The 19,669-nt window shown below is 39.8% G+C and overlaps 1 protein-coding gene across 6 annotated transcripts in view; it reads left to right on the top strand.

Annotated features, from left to right (window-relative positions):
- Window positions 1-5,904: 5,904 nt before the first annotated feature.
- The window catches only part of cuedc1b (CUE domain containing 1b), a 32,897-nt gene continuing 19,132 nt past the window's right edge, over window positions 5,905-19,669 (top strand). For 4 of the 6 annotated variants that reach the window (XM_014411441.3, XM_014411439.4, XM_014411440.3 and 1 more), the window contains exons 1-5: window positions 5,905-6,055; window positions 10,519-10,619; window positions 11,742-12,386; window positions 13,298-13,425; window positions 15,899-16,025. In XM_014411441.3, the coding sequence (XP_014266927.1) occupies window positions 12,075-12,386; window positions 13,298-13,425; window positions 15,899-16,025 (567 nt within the window). In that variant the 5' untranslated portion in view covers window positions 5,905-6,055; window positions 10,519-10,619; window positions 11,742-12,074. Of the gene's footprint in view, window positions 6,056-8,863; window positions 8,949-10,518; window positions 10,620-11,741; window positions 12,387-13,297; window positions 13,426-15,898; window positions 16,026-19,669 lie in introns of all 6 variants that reach the window. The other 2 variants (XM_014411437.4, XM_014411438.4) reach the window with 2 other exon arrangements.

Here is a 19,669-nt window from a genome sequence, read left to right as displayed (position 1 = left end):
CCTCAACGCGAGATGTTCAGTTTGGCTGACAAAACTACAGATTGATTTTTGAGGTGCTGTTTAAAAAAAACAAACAAATGAAATAAAAAAATCAGTCTATTTAGTCTCCCCCATTCCTGAAGGTTGATTATTTTATACACAAAAGGTGAAATGAACCATATGCAAGCTTGTGATTGAATGTACTGTATTTTCAAAACTACCAAATGGTTAAAAATCAGACTTAACGACTAAATTCAGTTAGTGTCATGAGTTTCCATTTACGGTGGAGACTTTCTGCCTGTTGTGACACAGAGGGATTTCTTCTACACTTGGAAAACTTGGTTGGTTTGACAGAAGGCCATACTTCAGTACTTCTAGTCAGACATGTTGAGGGATATCTTCAGCTTCACTGAGCCATGATAAGCAGGCTCAACAACTGGCTTTGTTAACTAAATATACTCATGCGAACAAGTTGAGTTCTAATTTACAAATTACATGATCGCAGCTGTGAATGAAGTACCTAATGTGACAGACTGAAACTGACCTGATGTGTCAGAAGCTATATTTGGAGGAATATATATAAATATATATTTGACTTAAATCCAGAAGGTGTTATAACACAGAAGAACATGTTTATGTATTTAAAGTTGCCTGTACATGTAAAAACTCCTACACGTCTTTCATTTTGGTTGGCTTTAACCATTTAATATATATTAACTGACAGTCTTTTGGTTTTTGTATAACTGCCAAGATGTATTCTAGATTGTGGGGGTATATTTAAATATATAAAAAAGGAAGACTGTACTGGAACAAAGAAAAGGGATGAAGTTTTAATTATTAAATATAAAATGAAACTTTAAGGCAACATTGGGTTTATTTACTGCCACTTATTCTTACACGATAGCCTTGATGTTCTGACCTGCACTAATAAAGTTCAGTATCATGAGTTGAGAGGAGGGGGGGAAAAAAACTTGACTTGGGCTCCAGAAAGATTTTGATCTGATCCTGAAGTAGCCATGTATTTATTAGCGGTTCACCATGATGGTGTGCTTCTGTTAATACTGGGCTAGTTTTTTATGGGGGGGGACAAAACCTGTTGTCTTTAACAGTAAGAGCTTGGAGTCTTTAAAGGGAACTGATATTAGCCTACTGCATAAGAATTTATTTATTTAAGCTAGCTGACATGATGTAAGCCTGAGCATCTTTCATAAAGAGGCTTCAGAAGAGGAGCAACGCTTATTGTGGCAAGCTGGCTTGAATCACAAATAAGGATCAAATGTTCATATACTAAAACCAGACTTGCAGAGATGCTGAGCACAGGTCATAGCTCACCACTGAAGAGAACACAGGACAAAAATGTACTGCAGAGCGGATGGAAAGAAACTATAAAATGAACAGATTATTTCAACCCATTTAAAAACTGAAGATGTGGTTTTACTGATCAATGGAGCAAGACAACCATGCAAGAGCACTCTTCTGTCATTTGTCGAGCTGGACAGCCAATCAGTCCAATCACATAAAACTGCTGGTTTTTGGTTCAGTCTGTATTTAAATGGTGACATGATGAATCTACAGATTTTATTTATCAAACAGTAACTTGTAATGGTAAACTCAAATTGTCTGTTAGCAGTTCCTCAACCTCATTTTAACATGAAAATGTTATAGTGAGTTTGCAGGGCATGAATGAATCCTGGAATGGCCCACGTTTAAATGATATGGACTGTGTGCACTTCATTTTTTTAATTTTTTAATTTTATTTTTTTCTTTAACATGAATGAAATCACTGTTATTCTAGCAATAAGGCAGCTTTATTCTGACTGAAGAACAGATTAGGGAAGGGGTTACCTGTTGTTTAATTTTGCTAAGAACGTTGACTTGATACTTTTTGTCAAATTCTTGATTATAGTCAAACTCAATGCATCTCTCATATGGTTAATTCAGTGGTTTAGTGACTCAACCCGTTCAGATACCTTGTGGAAGAAAATGGGTTGGTTGTGTTCAAACCATAACATTGAGTTATATGAAATTAGGCATGCATACAGTGTGCTTAGCATCAGCCCTATTGGCTTTTGCATTTTTCCATCCATCCATGTTTTACATGATCTCTGCTCCTATGTGTGTATGTTGGGGTTTTTTGTTTTGGGGGTTTTTCTTCAATTCATGCTGGTGTTTGTCCTCCTAACAACAATCCTTCACTACAGCCTCAGATTATGATGCTTTTGTTCATTTTCCTGTAGATAAGATGACTGTAATTTTCTATAACACTGAAGACAGAAAGATAAGGGAACATTATTTTTTCGTTTCTAAGATTTCTTCCATTTCATCCTGCCCCTGCCAGCTTTCAAATGTTTTCAAGCTGTGGGACTGACTATTAGGGTTTGTATCGCTAGTCAAGTCATCATTTGATTATTTAACTGGATGTTAAACTGTTATGCCGAAAATCAATTGACATGTACAGATCAGTTTTTGTTAGGATTATATTAAGTTTGATTTGATTGTACAGATCTGTTAGGAAAAAAAATAAAAGTTCTTGAAAGTGGTTTCAAATCGTCTGGAAGCGCCTCGTTTTCTGTTTTCTTGTAGTATAAATTGTTTATACTGCTTTGGTATCATCTCAGAGTGTAGTGGTTAACACACACTGAGCATGAATCACAAAGATAACCACCGTTGTGATATTCTTCATCTGAGGTCTAAGATTATGTCAAGCCAGCTAAGAAAATTTGGCTTTGTTGAACTTAGTTTGTTGTATACTTGAATGGAACTGATACCATTGACTGATTCCCACGCTCACCTAAATAATTCTGGGACAATATAATTTAGTTTATACAGTCCCAATCAAAAGTTTAAGACTTGAAAAGACATCTGAAAAATGGCAAAAAAAATATCATACTTTGCATGGTTGGAGCTTAAGGATCCACGTAGAGCTTCAGCATGTAACAAGAATAAATGGGAGTGAGAAAACATTTCTTGAGCATGAAATTTATTGAAAACGTTTAAATTGAAACAGGCTGTTTTACAGCTGATCAAAAGTTTAGGACCATGTGCCTTTAAAAGGCCAAATCAGTGCAAAAATGTGAATTCATTGTCCTTTTCTGTCATGTAGTCACACTGTCAGGATGTTGTGATGGCAAAGGCAAAAAAGCTTTCCCTTTTTGAACGTGGTCGGGTTGCTGAACTGCAATAGCAGGGTCTCTCGCAACGCACCATCGTTGCTGAGGTGGGACACAGTAAGACAGTCATTTGGATCTCCAAAAGTTGATTCTGTTCATCTGGACGTAGTGTTTTCAGTGGGAGAAATGTTTTGTCACTCATCCAAGTGACTTCTTCAGTCATTGAAGACTGAAGAAGCTACATCCAGATGAACAGAATCCACTTTTGGAGATTTACTTACCTGGATGATTGAGCATGCATCAAGAAAGTAATTTGGAATTTCTTAAATGATCCTGAGGGTTATGGAATAAAAAGGTCAAGCGGAAGACACCAAAATTTCACCAGCACTGAGATGGAGGATCCAGTTTGCTGTGTCAAGACACTGGCTGATCCTCAACCCAAATTAGGGCCTTGACTGGTGCCGACTGCAGCCCCATAGCCATCAGACAGCATCTGAGACCGAAAGGCTTCAAAAACATGAAACGTCTTCAAAGGCTTTGACTCCTTGAACGCCACAGAACTGACCGTTTGGACTTTGCACCAAACATGAGACATGAAAGGTGGAAGAAAGTTTTATTCTCTGTTGAGGAAAATGTAACCTTGATGGTCCTGATGGTTTCCAAGGTTACTGGCATTACAAGCAAATCCCACCAAAGATGTTTTCTACACAACACAGTGGTGGGGGCGCCATAATGGTCTGGGTTGCTTTTTCTTCAGTGGAACAGTGGAGCTTCAGGAAGTGCAGGGGCATCAAACGGCCGCTAGCTATGAAGAGAACATCCCTCATGACTGAGGGCCCTCATCTGTGTGGTAACGACTGGGTTTTTCAACAGGACAACGCTATAGTACACAATGCCCGCAGGACAAGGGACTTCTTCCAGGAGAATACCATCACTCTTTAGGCCCATCCTGCGTGTTCCCCTGATCTAAATCCAGTTGAGGACCTTTGGGGACGGATGGCAAGGAAAGTTTACAAAAATGGACAACAGTTCCAGACAGTAGATGCCTTTCTTGCAGCTGTCTTCGCCACCTGGAGAAATGTTCCCATTCACCTCATGGAAACGCTTGCATCAACCATAATTAATTTTAGATGTGATCAACAATAACGGTGGAGCTACTCATTACTGAGTTCATGTTTTGAACTCTGATTGCTGTTTTGGGGGGTTTATTGGTTTTTTTGGAGGTGTGGTCCTAAACTTTTGATCAGCTGTAAAACAGCCTGTTTCAGTTTAAGCGTTGTTTATGATAAATTGCATGCTTAATAAAATGTTTTTCTCACTCTCATTTCTTCTTGGACCTTGTTAAGATCCAACCATGCAAAATATGATTTTTTGCCATTTTTCAAGTGGTCTTAAACTTTTGATCAGGACTGTATCTATCTGACGCTGCCAGGTTGCACCTCAGACTCAAGGAGCTCAATGATGCCCTGGTCCACATGTCGCTAAATTTAAGTATCATTTCATGAGGATTTGGCTCAGGCATGCATACATACAAGCATGTGGGCTCCATACAAACTACTATGCAACATTTTAAGTTGTGGCAACGCTGGATCTTTTTTTTCTTTTACGTTTTTACTTCAATTTTCAAGGTGTCTTTGAATTCAGCCCTCTGTAGATTGATCACTTTAATTTCCTGACTTTTGTTCCTAACATTATCCAGTCCATATACAACATGATTTCTCCCACCCCTTTACGATCTGATGTGTTTTGTGAAATTATGTTTTGTGAAGTGATTGATAGCTTATAGCAACAGGAGTAACAGCTCAATGTGGTTGAAAGTTTGAATCTGAAACAAAAGGTTGTGAATAATCAGCTAAAATAGTTCGCCCGACGTTTTAAGAAATAGAGCTAAAACTATCGACGATAAAGGACGAAAGAGTTAAAAAAATATTTATGTTAGACACCAACATCTAGTTGAAACTGAATAAACCAGAGGATGGATATTTTGATCCCAAAGGGTGACTGCTGAATTCTTTTGACGTACAATTGTGAGCAAAATTAAGTCATACAGTCTGTTCCTCAAAATGTTAATACCCACAAGTCAGACAAGCAACAGCCAAGCCTATGTTAATTATTCAGTTAATAGTAGCTTTGAGTCTCTGGCCAATCTTGTTAAAAAAAAAAAAAAAACATCAGCTCGCTTGAAACTTGCAAAACAAATTCACGATGTTTGTTATTTTGCATACCAGTTCATGATGTGGTTTCAGGTAAGTTATGAACGCCAGTCTGGGAGACAGAAACTATGGTGTTTTGCTCTTCAAACACAAGACTGGTCGCATCAGAAAATCTTGATTTAAATTGACGCTTTTCCAGTCTTTCCACATTTTTCTGTTCCATAAGCTACTTCAGCTCAAATTTATCTGTTTCGGCCTTGCAGTATCTCAAATACACATTTTTCATCATGTAAGACATCGAAAGACTTTATGATGAAAGACATTTTCAATCTACACCAGAGTTACACTCCACAAATAAGACAACTCTTTGTTGTCACTGCACAGTCATACTTAGTACAACGAAACTGGAAAACTGTCCCATGTCGGCACTAAGCACTACTAAACACAACATGGAAGAAACTGATGTTGGTGAAAATATGGGGTTTTTTTTGTTGTTGGGTTTTTTTGTAAATTACCTTCCCTGTTAACACTTAAATTAATTGATATATTATTTCATAAATGTTTTAACAAATAATATTGCACAGGTATGGGTATGTCTTTTAGTTTGAAGATCAGCGTATTTCATGGCTAACGTAATACATCCGGTAGCCAGCTGAATTTTAACGTCATTTCTGCTGGTACGTGTGTAGCTACTGTATTCCCGCAGCTATAGTTCTAATGTTAAAAGCTGCTGTCCTGCTGGTCAGCTGTTCTTCCTCTATCGCGTGGAGCATTGTGTGGATACTGTCTGTTTAACCGGACATCGGGGTCTCTGTGAGTTTTCCAAGCATTGCTCTTATGTTTGTTTTTTTACCCCATGTCGAAGGACAAGTTTAAAAGACAGCTTTAACTGTCGGATTGTTGTGTATGCTTGCTTACTTTACCGCTTATCTTTGTAAACAGCAGCTTGGCGATTTCTTAAAATGTTGTTTTGAACAGTATGATTTCTTGCGAGGGGAATGTACTACGTGTTCTTTTAGCATCTGAAATCCGATGAAACATTTTGAAAGTGTCTTAATTTAGGTTTGATGATGCGACTGCGAATCACTTACCGAGGCCTTGGAATGACGATTCCCTGCTCTGAGGACCCTATGTACCTGGTAGTGATTAGTTAGCCAATACAGCTAACATATCGGTGCTAACCCTAGTTTAATTAAAGGGAGCTTAGAATGTTACCCAGTGTTACCTAAAGTACCCCACCCCACCACCACCGCCGTTTTTCACTGAAATTGCGTTAGGATAAAGACTTAATATTGCGAGCAAAATATACATTGAGAGTTGGACCGTTAGCTAGTTAGCAGCGACCTAGTCTGTTTAGAGCACACATAAACCCTGCTACGGTACAGCAGCAGCGATATCAGACCCCCATTAAAAAGCTGTGCTACATTCTAAACTTCTGAGGTTTTAACATGTGACAGTCCAGGGTTTCATTGGTCTGACCCCGTTTGAATGTGCATGAACTCCACATTTGGGCTGCATTGAACTGGATTTATCAGTTCAAAATATAGGAGTCAGCGCTGATGGAGCATAGGGTTCACCCGTTATTACCGCGAACACCCGTCAGCCTTTATGAACGCATCTGCTGTTGTACTATCAAAATATCTGTAATTTCTGCTAGGGCTGCAACTGTCAATTTTTTATTTTTAGTAATCGGCTAGTCTTTGGATTAATCCATCAATTAATCGAGTAATTGGATAAAAATAAATTTTGCGCTATTAATGAGCAATAATGAATATTAAAAATAGAATAGAATAGCCTTTTCTTGTCATTGCACATGCATAACGAAATTGTAGGTGCTCCGTTCAAACTATGCATGGATAAAAATATAAATGGTAGGACAGTAAGAATAAATAACAAAACAAGAGGAATATATACAAAGCAGGAGAAATGCACACATTAGAGGACACAAAGAAAAAACACAGGTACTTCAAAATGAGCTGTTAGAAATGGCAATGTTTTAATAATTTAACTGCACAACAACATCTGTTAAAACAACTAATATAGTATTTTGTTGTATTAAAATAGTTGTTTTGTTTTTTTTAAAGAAAACATTTTCGTAAATGCAAAAATAAATAAATAATCTCAAGTATGGTAATATAAAATAATATATACATGCAACGAAAACTAAGGCATAAAATAAAATTACCTGTACAGCTCAGTGATTAGCACATTTGCCTCACAGCAAGAAGGTCCTGAGTAACTATGTGTTAGACTGGGCACCCAGACCTGTACCCTGCCTCTGCCACAAGGATAAGCGGAAGAAAGTGGATGGATGTCTTCTTGGAAGGCTTTCTTACATTAATATGTTGCAAAAATAGTTTTGTGTTGCATCTGCTGGATGACATAGATTAAGTGTGTTTTCATATGTATGTGTTTTGTGCATGTGTTTCTGCGTATTTAAGTGTGTATGTGAATATGAGAGTTTGTGTGTCTGTAAGCCTTAAAAGAGTGTGTGTGGTGGCTGCAATGAAGAAAAGCAAGCATATCAGCATTCTGAAGTTTGCCCTGTGCATTGATGTATAATTTTTTTGCTGCTGAACAGACATTATGATGGTGTAGATGTTAATAATGTTAATAATAATTCACTGTCCAAACTAACAGCCCCAGGTCACTGGCTCAGAGTTTTTTGGGGGAAGAAGCTGTTGTGAGATAATATTTGATATTATTTCACTTTAAATCTGTAAAATAAATTTACAAAAGCCTTGAAATAAATATGGTCTAAACTCACAAAATATGGTCTCTAAACTCGCCCCTGTTTATTGCAGGTGTCGCAGGTCACTGAGATGGAAAGTGGGACTTCTGCCGTCAGCCTTCAGCAAGCGGCGTAATTAACTTAGTCTGATACACGGTTTAACCGTCCATCTGCATATTTTAAAGATATCCCACTTGCGTGGCTTTATTTGACATTTTTGCTGTGTAAAACAAATGGTGGAGTATACAGCTACAAAGTTTGCTTTTCTTCACGTCAGAGTTCCACCTCTCAGCTCTTCGTGGTGTAAACAGACTCTGGCTCCATGTTAAACTATGCTAGAGTCATCGTCGCTGCTGCTGTTCTGTCAGTCTGTTGGAAAAACTGTGTGGGCTTAATATTGTGAAACTTTTTATTCACATGCTACTCCTACATATGGTTGTATTCCAAGTCTGTTTTTAGTCACAAATGTTACAGAGTGATGTATCAATCGAAGCAAATCATTTGTGTCAAGGATTTTTTATAATACAGTTATTTGAATTACTAGATGACTGGTTGCTACACTAATATCTGCACAGTTCAAATAACTGTCTGCACAGGACAGGGCTGTAGATTAACATTGTTAGCTCATAGTACTGGTGGTAACAAGGTTGCCAGTTTTGTAGCACAGAGCAAAAAGTTGTAGTGCAAGCATGAAATGTGGTGTTTTTTTTAACATTGTGTCTTTTAAATATCTTGTTTGACATGACATAAGAATTGTTTGATTTTCTCCTTTTTTGCTGCTTCTGAGCAGTAGTGACAAAATAAAAGCTGTGCCTTAGCATCGTAAATCAGCCATGGAAAGTCATGTTTTCACTTGCTGTTGTACTTTTAAACCTTTCCTTTTCTTTCAGACGTACCTTCATTTGGTGCAGGTTCTGTGTTTGTGGTGCAGGCTGTGTGTTTGTTTTGTCCTGATGGGCTGGTTTTCTTTTAAAGGTTAGAAATATTGCTCCATTCTTTTCAGCGTGAAAATACGCTTCCAAATTCCAACTCCTTCTATAAGGACCCCCACACAAGATCACTTGGGGTCACTGCACCGGGTGTTCTGATTACCACAGGGATCACTGTTGCCTTCACCCTCCATATCTTCTTCAGTTCTTCTCTGAGGCCTTGGTACTTCTTGAGCTTCTCGTGTTCCTTTTTCCTTATGTTGCTGTAACTCAGTATAACAATCACTACGGCCATCTTCCTCTACTTGTCTACCACTCCTATGTGCAGGTTGGTTAGCCATCATCGGTTTGTCTGTCTGTATCTGAAGTCCCACAGGATCTTAGCTCGTCATTCTCAACCACCCTAGGAGGCGTGTCCCATTTTGACCTCAGGACTTCTAGGTTATACTCTGCACAGATGTTCCTGTTCACTATGCTGGCCGCTTGGCAGCATTCCACGTTTGCTCTGCCTGCTAGCATCTGGCACCCTGCTGTTATGAGCTGGATTGTCTCGGGAGCATCTTTACACAGCCTGCACCTGGGGTCTTGCCTGCTGTGGTAGACCCCAGCCTCTAACAATCTTCTGCTCAGAGCTCGATTTCTCGTTCACTTCTTTCATACAGCTTGATGTCAGATATGTAGAGGAGGTGGCTGACGATTGCTCCATTCTGTAGTCTGTATCCGTAGCCAGTCTTGCAGTGATCTCACTGAGGGATTCAGGCCTATGCAGAACAGCAGTGGGGGCAGGTTATCTCCTTGGTAGATCCCACACTTGATGTTGACTTGTGCAGTTGGCTTGAAGTTGACCTCTAGTATTGTTCGCCCCATCTCCTGAAGGCATCAAAACTATGAATGAACAGATATGGAATTATGTAGTAAACACCCCTGTTCACTTCAATTTAAAATAGGATGGCTGCTGCCAGCTAATTGCAGCATTTCCGAACCGTAATCATATACAGGTCTCACTACTATCTTGTGAACTGCTGCCATCCTTCTGTCACAAGTCACCCTGACACTACTCATCTCCACTCATTCCATGATGCCTGCACTCTCTTTTTATATTTCTGATGCACTCCTGGTTCTTTTTCCATGGTTTATCCCAGGTATCTACCTTCACTACCTCTACTCCTTGGATGTTGACCTTTTCACCTGTCTCCGTCTGAAGCTGGTTTTATGGTCGAGCAGAAGCGGTGTGTTCATTGTCAGCTTCAGTCCGGGCCCCTCTGCCTGCAGGGAGCTCTGCTGTCAGATGGAGGCAGTGTAGAAGATATGCAGACCACTTTTGCTCGTGTTGTTAGTCTGTCAGGCAGCCTCGGAGAAGAGCAAATATGTAACATCCAAAAAAAAGTGAAGTGAAACAGAGTGTTAGAAATAATGAAACGTGTCCACTGCAGCCCTCATTTGTGCTTTTCAAGCTGTTTTTTGATCTTTGAAGTTCTTTTTTTCCTCCTCAGTTCTCCTTTTCCCAGTAAACTCCACTATACCATAAAACCAGCTTTATTTATACTCATGTATTTGGTTTTGCTCCTACTGACTTTCATTCCTCTTCTCTCCATTTCATACCTCCACCTCTCCAGGCTCTCTTGCAGCTGCTCCTTGCTCGCTGCAGATCACAATGACACCTGTGAACATCATAGTCCATGGAGTATCATACTATCACCACTGTAAACAAGAAAAGGTTAGAACCATTTTGTTATTCCACTCTTACCAGTCACCGTCTGTTCCTCCCAGTTCTTCAAGTACATGTTTACCTTTGCCATTTCATTTTTTCCCCTGCACTTCCATATGTCCTTCCTCATGTTAACATCATACCTAGCCAACACCTCATCACCTTTATTCCCTTTATCTACATGCCCATTGATGTAAGCTCCAGTCATCACTCGTCTACCCAGGGACATTTTTTGTTACTTCATCCAACTTAAGCCTCGATTATGCTTTCCATGTCCACAAGTCTGCTGCCTGGTTTTAAGTGACCTAAATTTTATAATAAGAAAGTAAAGGTGGGGCTTCGTACCAGTTTCCCATCTGTTCTTTGTGACCAAGCGGACTTGTCCAGAGAATTTCTATAACTGTGCACCAGCTACACGTGCCCAGGTGCTGAACTTCCAACCCAGTATCATCTCAAAGCATGTAACAGACATGCTGGTCCACCTTGTGGATGTCACATGAAATGGACCCACATACAGAAGTTGCAGTAAGCTGCAGTACAAGCCGTGGTGATATTTTATTTCAAGCCAATGTGAAAACAAATGATTAAAGAGATATTACTCATACATTTAAATGTAAACAAATATCAGCCACCTAGCTTAATCTTACCTGACATAGAAGAAGCCTGAAATGTAGTTCACGCCTTCCTTGGTCAGTAGTGACTTGCTGGCTGTAAATATTTAATCTCCCCCTGGTGAAACTGCAGCTTCTGTATGCGTGCTCTCCAGAATTCCTGATAATGAGCAAGAGACACAAGTCTATGTTGTCTTAATATTATGTTAGCAAATACATTTTTATACTTAATTTTCTTACATAGGCAATTTACTGTCTCACAGCTGCTTTTTAAAAATGCATTATGTACGAGAACCTAGGAGTAGTAACTTTGTTAACACCCTTATGCCAAAATCACCTTACAACCTGGAGGGGTCCCCAGTGATGCTGGATATTTCCTGAGATGCAGCATATGGACATTAGTAATACAATACAGCTTCATTTCCTTCTAACTGATTGAGCTAACTTTAAATTTTATTAAAAATGGCCAAATACTTATTACCACCTCTTTCTAAGATGATCCTGTCTGCTCTCTCTGCAGGTGGCGGCTGTCATGTAGTTAGGCCTTTTACTTCATGGATTTCGAGTCTTGAGGATTTTGAACATTTAGTTTTTGTCACTATTTGTCTAAGTTCCTAGACATTCTATTATACACTTAATCATGTGTAATGCAGTCCAATAATGAATAGAACTAGGTTGGGAAAATTCTTGTTTTTCTAAACTCCAATCAAAATGCAATTTGTGTTAGAATGAGAGACTGACCGAGAAAGTAGTAAAAGCAAGTAAAACCAAAGGGGCCAAAGTGCTTGTGCTGGTAACAGAAGAGCCACCCTGTCAGTAGGTTGGCAGCGCCTGAGGTAGCCAGGGCGTGAGGATGACTAGCTTGTTTAAACGCAGTAGCAGCAATGGAGGCTCCAGAAGCAGCGGAAATGGAGGTGGGGGTGGCAGTGGACAGGGGCAGCTTAACAATAGCAGGCCAAGCCGACAGGTCAGACGCCTGGAGTTCAACCAGGCCATGGAGGACTTCAAGACCATGTTCCCCTCTATGGACTATGAGGTGATAGAGTGTGTGCTGCGATCTAACAATGGAGCTGTGGATGCTACCATCGACCAGCTGCTGCAAATGAGCATTGACGGACAAGGCTCAGATGACAGCTCAGACTCGGATGACAGCATCCCACCAGAGGTCAGTGGAAAGGGTCCAAGGGTACAAACACCAATACCTGCTGAGCTTGACTGGCTGTCAGTGCTGGCACTGTAAACCAAAGCATCCCCTGCATTTAAATTGCACATTAGGGTTCTGGTGATGACCAGGCTTTTACAGTGTTCATGTTTGGATTTGCACATGTTTTGCATTCAGAAACGTGAGCAAGAAATGTGACGTTTTGAGAAACATGCGCATCCAATGTATACAATGCAAAAGCACAATATTATGATGTTTGAACTTTCTTTGATGGTACAGAGCATAGTGGCTCAAATCACATGATAATGGCAAGGCAACAGATGGTAAAATGCATCTAGGAATACAGTAATAACCAGGTTTTAAGTTCAAGTGTTTAAGTTCCATGTGAAGGGATTAAAGGTTACAAAAATCAAAGTATGGGAAGTTTTAAAAACCAGGTTGCTATCTAACAGGATACCTGTAAAAGCAGTCACTGAAAATCTCAAGATGGCTCTGAAAAAAGAATGGATACATGTGATGAGATTTCTCAATCACATGTATTCATGTGATTTTTAGAAGTTCTGTTGATACAAAATTGTATTTTTTTTTTTTCATTTTCTTTTTTTAAGAGAATCTGTTCTATAATGGTTTACAGCCAAAGACTGGAACTGCAGAAATGTCCATTTTTTTAAACAAGTTGTATCGAATCAGATGTTCTTGTCTAGGATGTGGTCATATGCATGAAGGCACCATGACAAGTATAACAATAACACGATGCTAGTCAGTCTTTTTACTGAAAAGAGCATAGCTACTCAGTTCAAGATCAAGACATTTTGCACTAACTTGAAGTTTATTTAGCTGAAAAAATGGAAATCTAGCTGAAGGCAGCTTAAATCAATCAAAGCACCTAATCAAACAAAACTTGTGTTTTCTAGATATTGGAGCGAACTCTGGAGCCTGACAGTTCAGATGAGGAGGCACCTCCAGTTTACTCTCCACCAACATATGACATGCACATTTATGATAGGAAATACCTAGAAGCCCCACCAACACTATCTCCACGGTAAGTAACAAAGACTTAGGTGCTATGTTTTACATAATTGTTCTGTTGATTTTTTTTAAATAAAATACCTCTGTAACCTGCTGAAGCCTCAGGCATTGCTTTTGTAAATAAAATATATCAAGAACATTTCTTCAAATGTCTCTTGGACTCAAAGATAAATTGTCTTTTTTTCTAGGTCAAAAGTCAAGGTCACAGTGACTCATCAACATGAGTCCATATTTCAAGAATTCAGATTCTAGTTATAACAAAAAAGTGAAGTGATAACATTTTCCCAGGTTAATGGTCAGTTTCACTGTAATATCACAATGCAGACACATTTTCAGAGTGGACATGGGTCCCTAAAATATCTCAAAATATCTTCAGTATTCATTGTCTGGGTGGGTGTTTCAGTCGTTGCAGTCACTTCAGTGTTGCTATTTTCACAATTTCACATATTTAGAGCAAACGATGCCTCTGTGCTGTGTATTCGAGGTGTTTTAGATTAAGAACAAACAGCTTCCATATATGTATATATGATCATGTTATTTGCTAATAAAATTTTTTAAAACCAATGAAATCCTTCTAATTTTTATTGACTGTATAATAGAAACGTAAAAAATGATCTAAATAAGTGGCAAAGAAACAAATAAACATTGTACGTCTACCAAAACTTGGCCACAGTTGTAGTTGTGTTCATCCAAAGCGGGGCCTTTACAGTGTTTTTATGCTCGCTGCATGCCTCTTGTCGTGGCTGTCATACACCGATTTTGACGTTTGGCACGCTCGGTTGAGCACCTCTCAATTTTTGTAACTGCTGTGTTGCACTGTGGCCGAGTAGGGGTTTTTTTTTTGGGTTTTTTTTGTCCTTCCCTGAGGGCAAAGTCTTCCAGGTTTGACTTCCCCTTCCTGTCTCAGCAACTATTTCACAGTGTTGTCTGAGTGGCGCCACCTATCATTCAGGAGAATGCTGCTGCAGTCCCTTCCTATGCCTTAACAGCGGGCATACCGGAGTGACTGTGTAATGATCATGTGGTGGCGAGTGAAGCAACCAATGTATAACCAGAGATTATACTGGTGACCTTAGTTGTGCTTTTATCCTTCAGCAAACTGTGGAGAGTTGTAAAGTACAAAGGCTTTGTTCAAGGACAAAGGACATGGTCTACGTAGGCTGAGTCCTTTGAAGGAACCAACCCCTGAATTTGCAGTGTTTAAACACAAACGGCCCAGTACAGCTGTTGTGTGGTTTTCCTTTTGTGTTTTTGATCTTTTGTTTTTCCCCTTATTGTTGTTTCCTTTTGATACCTTATTTTTTTCTTCCAGGCCTACATTTCAGACAACCAGCAATTGACCAACACATACAGTCCACACAAGGAGATGCATTCTTTTAATTTTTAAATTTTTTTTTATGTATTTATTTTTTGGAGGATTGCACATGTCTATGTACGTTGAATACCCTTAGTCCTTCAATCTGTGTAGCAGAATAACTACGCAAACTGACACAAAAGCAGTGCCATCCCCCATAAGAGTCCTTTCCTTTCAGACAGTGTATCCCCTGAGGAGGGTCTTTTCTGGGGTAAAAGTATCTTCCTTTTCATGTAGACCCTGGTCCATGCAATTGATGAAGAAATTTTCTCTGACGCTTTGTGCCGCCGAGAAAAGTTACTGCAATGTGAAACTTTGTAACTATTATTGACTTCATGCATTGCTTTAAGTGGCCATTTTTAAAAAAGGAAAATGAGCATAGGTGTTTCCCCAGTTACCACTATATGTGAAGGACAGTGTCACAGGGAATTCGTAGAACCTTTTTGTTGTGAGGTGAATGTCCTGCTTGGCTGGGGCCTTTCTGTGTGGAGTTTGGTCTGGTTTTTCTGACTTCCTCTCACAGTCCAAACAGACACATGTTAGGCTAATTGTCGATTAGACAAGTAGTTCAATAGTAAAACTGTAAAAGCACCATGCAAATGCCAGTGTGGGTCCGATCCTGTGCTGCTCCTTTAACATCTGTATCAGCAGCTATGATAATTCATCCAAAGATTATTTACTGCAGTACAATAATGCAGAGATATGTAAATAGTTATGGGGTGAAAACAGACAATACCAAACAGCCCAGCTCCTTTTGTGACTTGAACAAAAGGCAGCATAAGATTGTATGTTATATGCAAACACTGACAATGCTTTAAAGACCTAAACCAAGCAAAGAGTTGGCACGTCTTAAAATCAAATTAGCCTGTTTTAATTGTTTGACAGTATTATAGATTGTGTCTAGGCCACATTTGCAAACACTCACCAGGCATTTTCTCATTCATAACATCATTTTCCTGTTGAGATATATGGGGAAAAATAGATGTTTCTTGTCTCTAGTACTCCCTAGTTATTATTGTGAGAGCACCATATAAAGGATTTAAATAATTAATAATAGTTTCAGATAGAGACAACTTGAAAATGCAACTGGTAGATTTACTAATCTGTCCTGTTACTCCATGGACTCTCCTAGATCTAAAGCCCAGCCTCCTTCAGCTCACCAGCAGGTTAGAAGCTACCGTAACTGGAACCCTCCATTGCTTGGAAATCTCCCTGATGATTTTCTACGGATTCTTCCACAGCAGTTAGACAACATTAAGGTAAAAATGGGATTGTTTTTTCCCAAGCGTTCACGAGATGGCTCCTTTTTTTCTCTCCTTACTGTTAAATACTGTTAATACCATTAATGTCTTTTTCTTATGTTGGCCTTGTTTGTTTTTTGTTTTTGTTTTTTTTGTTTGCTTGCTTTGTGATACTGTAATATGTATGTAGTTAAACGAACAAAAACAAAATAAACCTGTCAGAGACAGAGAAAAGCCTTACGGAGTGGCTGAATTAACAATCTGGGACATGCTTAAAAAGAAGAATTGCATTTGTTGGTTAAGAAAACACCTTCATAACGTATCCAAGTCAAGAACGTTGTCAAGGAGGTAGTGTGTCAGCCTTCACTGACAGAAGATTGTGTTCTGACAGCCAAACATTTCTGATGTGGCTAAGTTAATTATGTTAATTATATTACTGGGGTCAAGAAGGAGAACATCTGGTGTAATTCAATGCAATTCAATTTTATTTATACAGCGCCAAATCACAACAACAGTTCTCTCAATGCACTTTAGATTGTAAAGTAGACCCTACATACAGAGAAAAACCAAAGAATCATATGACCCCCTGTGAGCAAGCACTTTGGCGACAGTGGGAAGGAAAAACTCCATTTTAACAGGAAGAAATTTCCGGCAACGGATGTATCGCCAGATGTGTTATTTAAATATAGACGTTTGGTATCCACAGGAATGTCAGAATCTCAGCTAAAAGCGTACAATACCATTTAAACAACCACCAAACAGCAAACAATTAAAGAGCAGGTAAATCCACAAAACGATGTAAACATAAATCGCTGATCGTTCACCCGACATGCTGTCGGGTACTGAAATCCAACCTCTCACAGATTCTGAAACTGCAGGTTTCGTTGTCACATTTTCATCACAGAAAAGTTTGTTTTTCACTTTCTTTTTTGTGATATTCTTTTTATTTCTTTTGTTGATGCAAAGACAACTTTAAAAGCATCACAAACATTAAAAAAAAAAAAAATCCAAGCCAAACGGAAACAGTGAAAACTGGCAGTCCTGATAGGGAGTTTTCTGAAACCGTCAACTCATCCTGAAATTTTACTGTCAGCTAAGAGGGCCATAACAGGGAACACCTTTCACAGTAATAACGAGTTACAGTAGTCCATCCTAGAGGTAATAAATGCATGAACTAGTTTTTCTTTGTTACTCTCAGACAGGATATGTCTCATTTTTGAGACATTGTGCAAATAGAAGAAAGCAGTCTTACATATTTGTTTAATGTGTGCATTGAACAATATATCCTCCGCAATTCTTCACAGTGTTACTGGAGGCCAAGGTAATGCTATCCAGAGTAAGCTTCTAGCTAGATGCCAAATTTCTAAGATTTTTAGGGCCAAAGTACAATAACTTTAGCTTTATCTAAATTTAGAAGCAGGACCACCGTGCCAATTAGAAGTGGCACAGTGGTTAGCACTGTTGCCTCATAGCAAGAAGGTCCTGAGTTGAATTCCACAATCAGGCTGTGGTCTTTTTGTGTGAATTTTGCATGTGTTTGTGTGGGTTCTCTCCAGGTAATCCGGAGGCCACTCCCGCTAATGCGTTAATTGGAAACTCTAAATTGCCCAGAGATGTGAATGCAGGTGTAAGTGTGAATGGTTGTATGTGTTAGCCCCACCCTAAGACATCTGGGATAGGGTACAGGTGCAGCTTTCCCAGCGACCCTGAAAAGGATAAGCGGAAGAGATGTCTTTACATCTGTATGACATTCCTACAGTTTAACTATCTGGCTTCACGGATAGAAGCTGGGTTCTATCCGTGTGTTTGAGAGAGTTGGGTGTTATCTGAATAGCAGTGAGAATGTATGCATACATTGCTATACCTAAGGGAAGCATGTATAATGTAAACAGAATTGGTCCTAACACTGAACCCTGTGTGTGAAGAGGACTCTCCATTTAAATGAACAAATTGTAGTCTGTTAGGTCGAAATGATTCAAACCATTGCAGCGCAGTACCTGTAATACCTACAGCATGTTCTAATCGCTGTTATAAAATATCATGGTCAACGGTATCAAATGCTTCTGGCTACACTGAGGTCTAGCACGACAAGCACAGAGATGAGTCCACTGTCAGAGGCCATAAGAGCATCACTTGTAACCTTCACTAAAGCTGTACTCTGTACTTTGATGAGCTCTGAAACCTGACTGAAACTCTTCAAATAAACTATTTCTCTGCAGATGATCAGTTTACAATAGAGTTTACAATAAGTCTTTCAAAAAAATGTTCAGATAAAAGGAAAGGCAGCTAGGTTAAGTGATGGTTTTTGAGGAAGTAATTAATTTGATGGTTTGGAGGAAGTAATTACTGAAGTTAACTCAGAGAGATAAATTGGAGAAAAACAGTCTAAATAAATATTTGTGGTACACAATGTTAAGTCTGTGAGATTATGAGTAATCTTTTCTCTTAATGGTTAAAATTTATTTTGTGAAGAAGTTCATGAAGTCATTACTAGGCAACATTAAACAAATGGTTGCCTCAACAGTGCTCTGACTTTTTGTCAGCCTGGCTACAGTGCTGAAGAGAAACCTGGGGTTGTTCTTATTTTCTTCAATCAGTGCTGAATAGCGGGATGTTCTAGCTTTATGGAAGCCTTTTTATAGAGCAGCACCAAACTAGCTACAAATTTTTCAAGAGTGCAGAGCTGGATCTCCAGTTTAGTAATCCTAGCCTCTGATCTTGTTCGCGAGTGATGGGAGAAGGGAGCCGGAGATCGACAGACGGATTGGGGCTGCAGCTGCAGTGATGCGGACGCTGCACCGGTCCGTCGTGGTGAAGAGGGAGCTGAGTGTAAAAGCGAAGCTCTCAATTTACCGGTCGATCTACGTCCCTACCCTCACCTATGGCCACGAGCTGTGGGTAGTGACCGAAAGAACGAGATCGCGGATACAAGCGGCAGAAATGAGCTTCCTCCGAAGGGTGGCTGGCCTCTCCCTTAGAGATAGGGTGAGAAGTTCGGCCATCCGGGAGGGGCTCAGAGTAGAGCAGCTGCTGCTCCACATCGAAAGGAGCCAGCTGAGGTGGTTCGGGCATCTGACAAGGATGCCCCCTGGGCGCCTCCTGGGTGAGGTGTTCCAGGCATGTCCCACCGGGAGGAGGCCCCGGGGCAGACCCAGGACACGCTGGAGAGATTATATCTCTCGGCTGGCCTGGGAACGCCTTGGTATTCCCCCGGATAAGCTGGAGGAGGTGGCTGGGGAGAGGGAGGTCTGGGCCTCTTTGCTTAGGCTGCTGCCCCCGCGACCCGGCCTCGGATAAAGCGGATGAAGATGGATGGATGGATGGATGGATGGCCTCTGAAGTTGTAAATGGGCTATGTTTATTACAAGTATCGTTATTACTCAAGGAGGCTGAGGAGTAACTAAAATCTGACCGAGCAGGAAAGTGCAGGAGGGACTATGACCTGCGAGATAAAGCTTGCTGACACTGGGCGTGACATTTCATTCCAGAATGGCTTGATAGTCTGGAGATTTAATTGTACACTGCATAGATTCAAGACACCCTGTGTCACATGCAGCAAAGCATCCCCAGAACATGTCCATGCCTCCTCTGTTTTTCACTGTAGGTTCAATGTTTTTTTTTTCTTTGCTTCATTTCTACCCCTCGACTGTTAAAGGCTGCTG

This window comes from Maylandia zebra, linkage group LG14, assembly GCF_041146795.1.
Source record: "Maylandia zebra isolate NMK-2024a linkage group LG14, Mzebra_GT3a, whole genome shotgun sequence".
NCBI classification, from domain to species: domain Eukaryota; kingdom Metazoa; phylum Chordata; class Actinopteri; order Cichliformes; family Cichlidae; genus Maylandia; species Maylandia zebra.
This window is presented reverse-complemented; position numbering and strand designations above follow the sequence as displayed.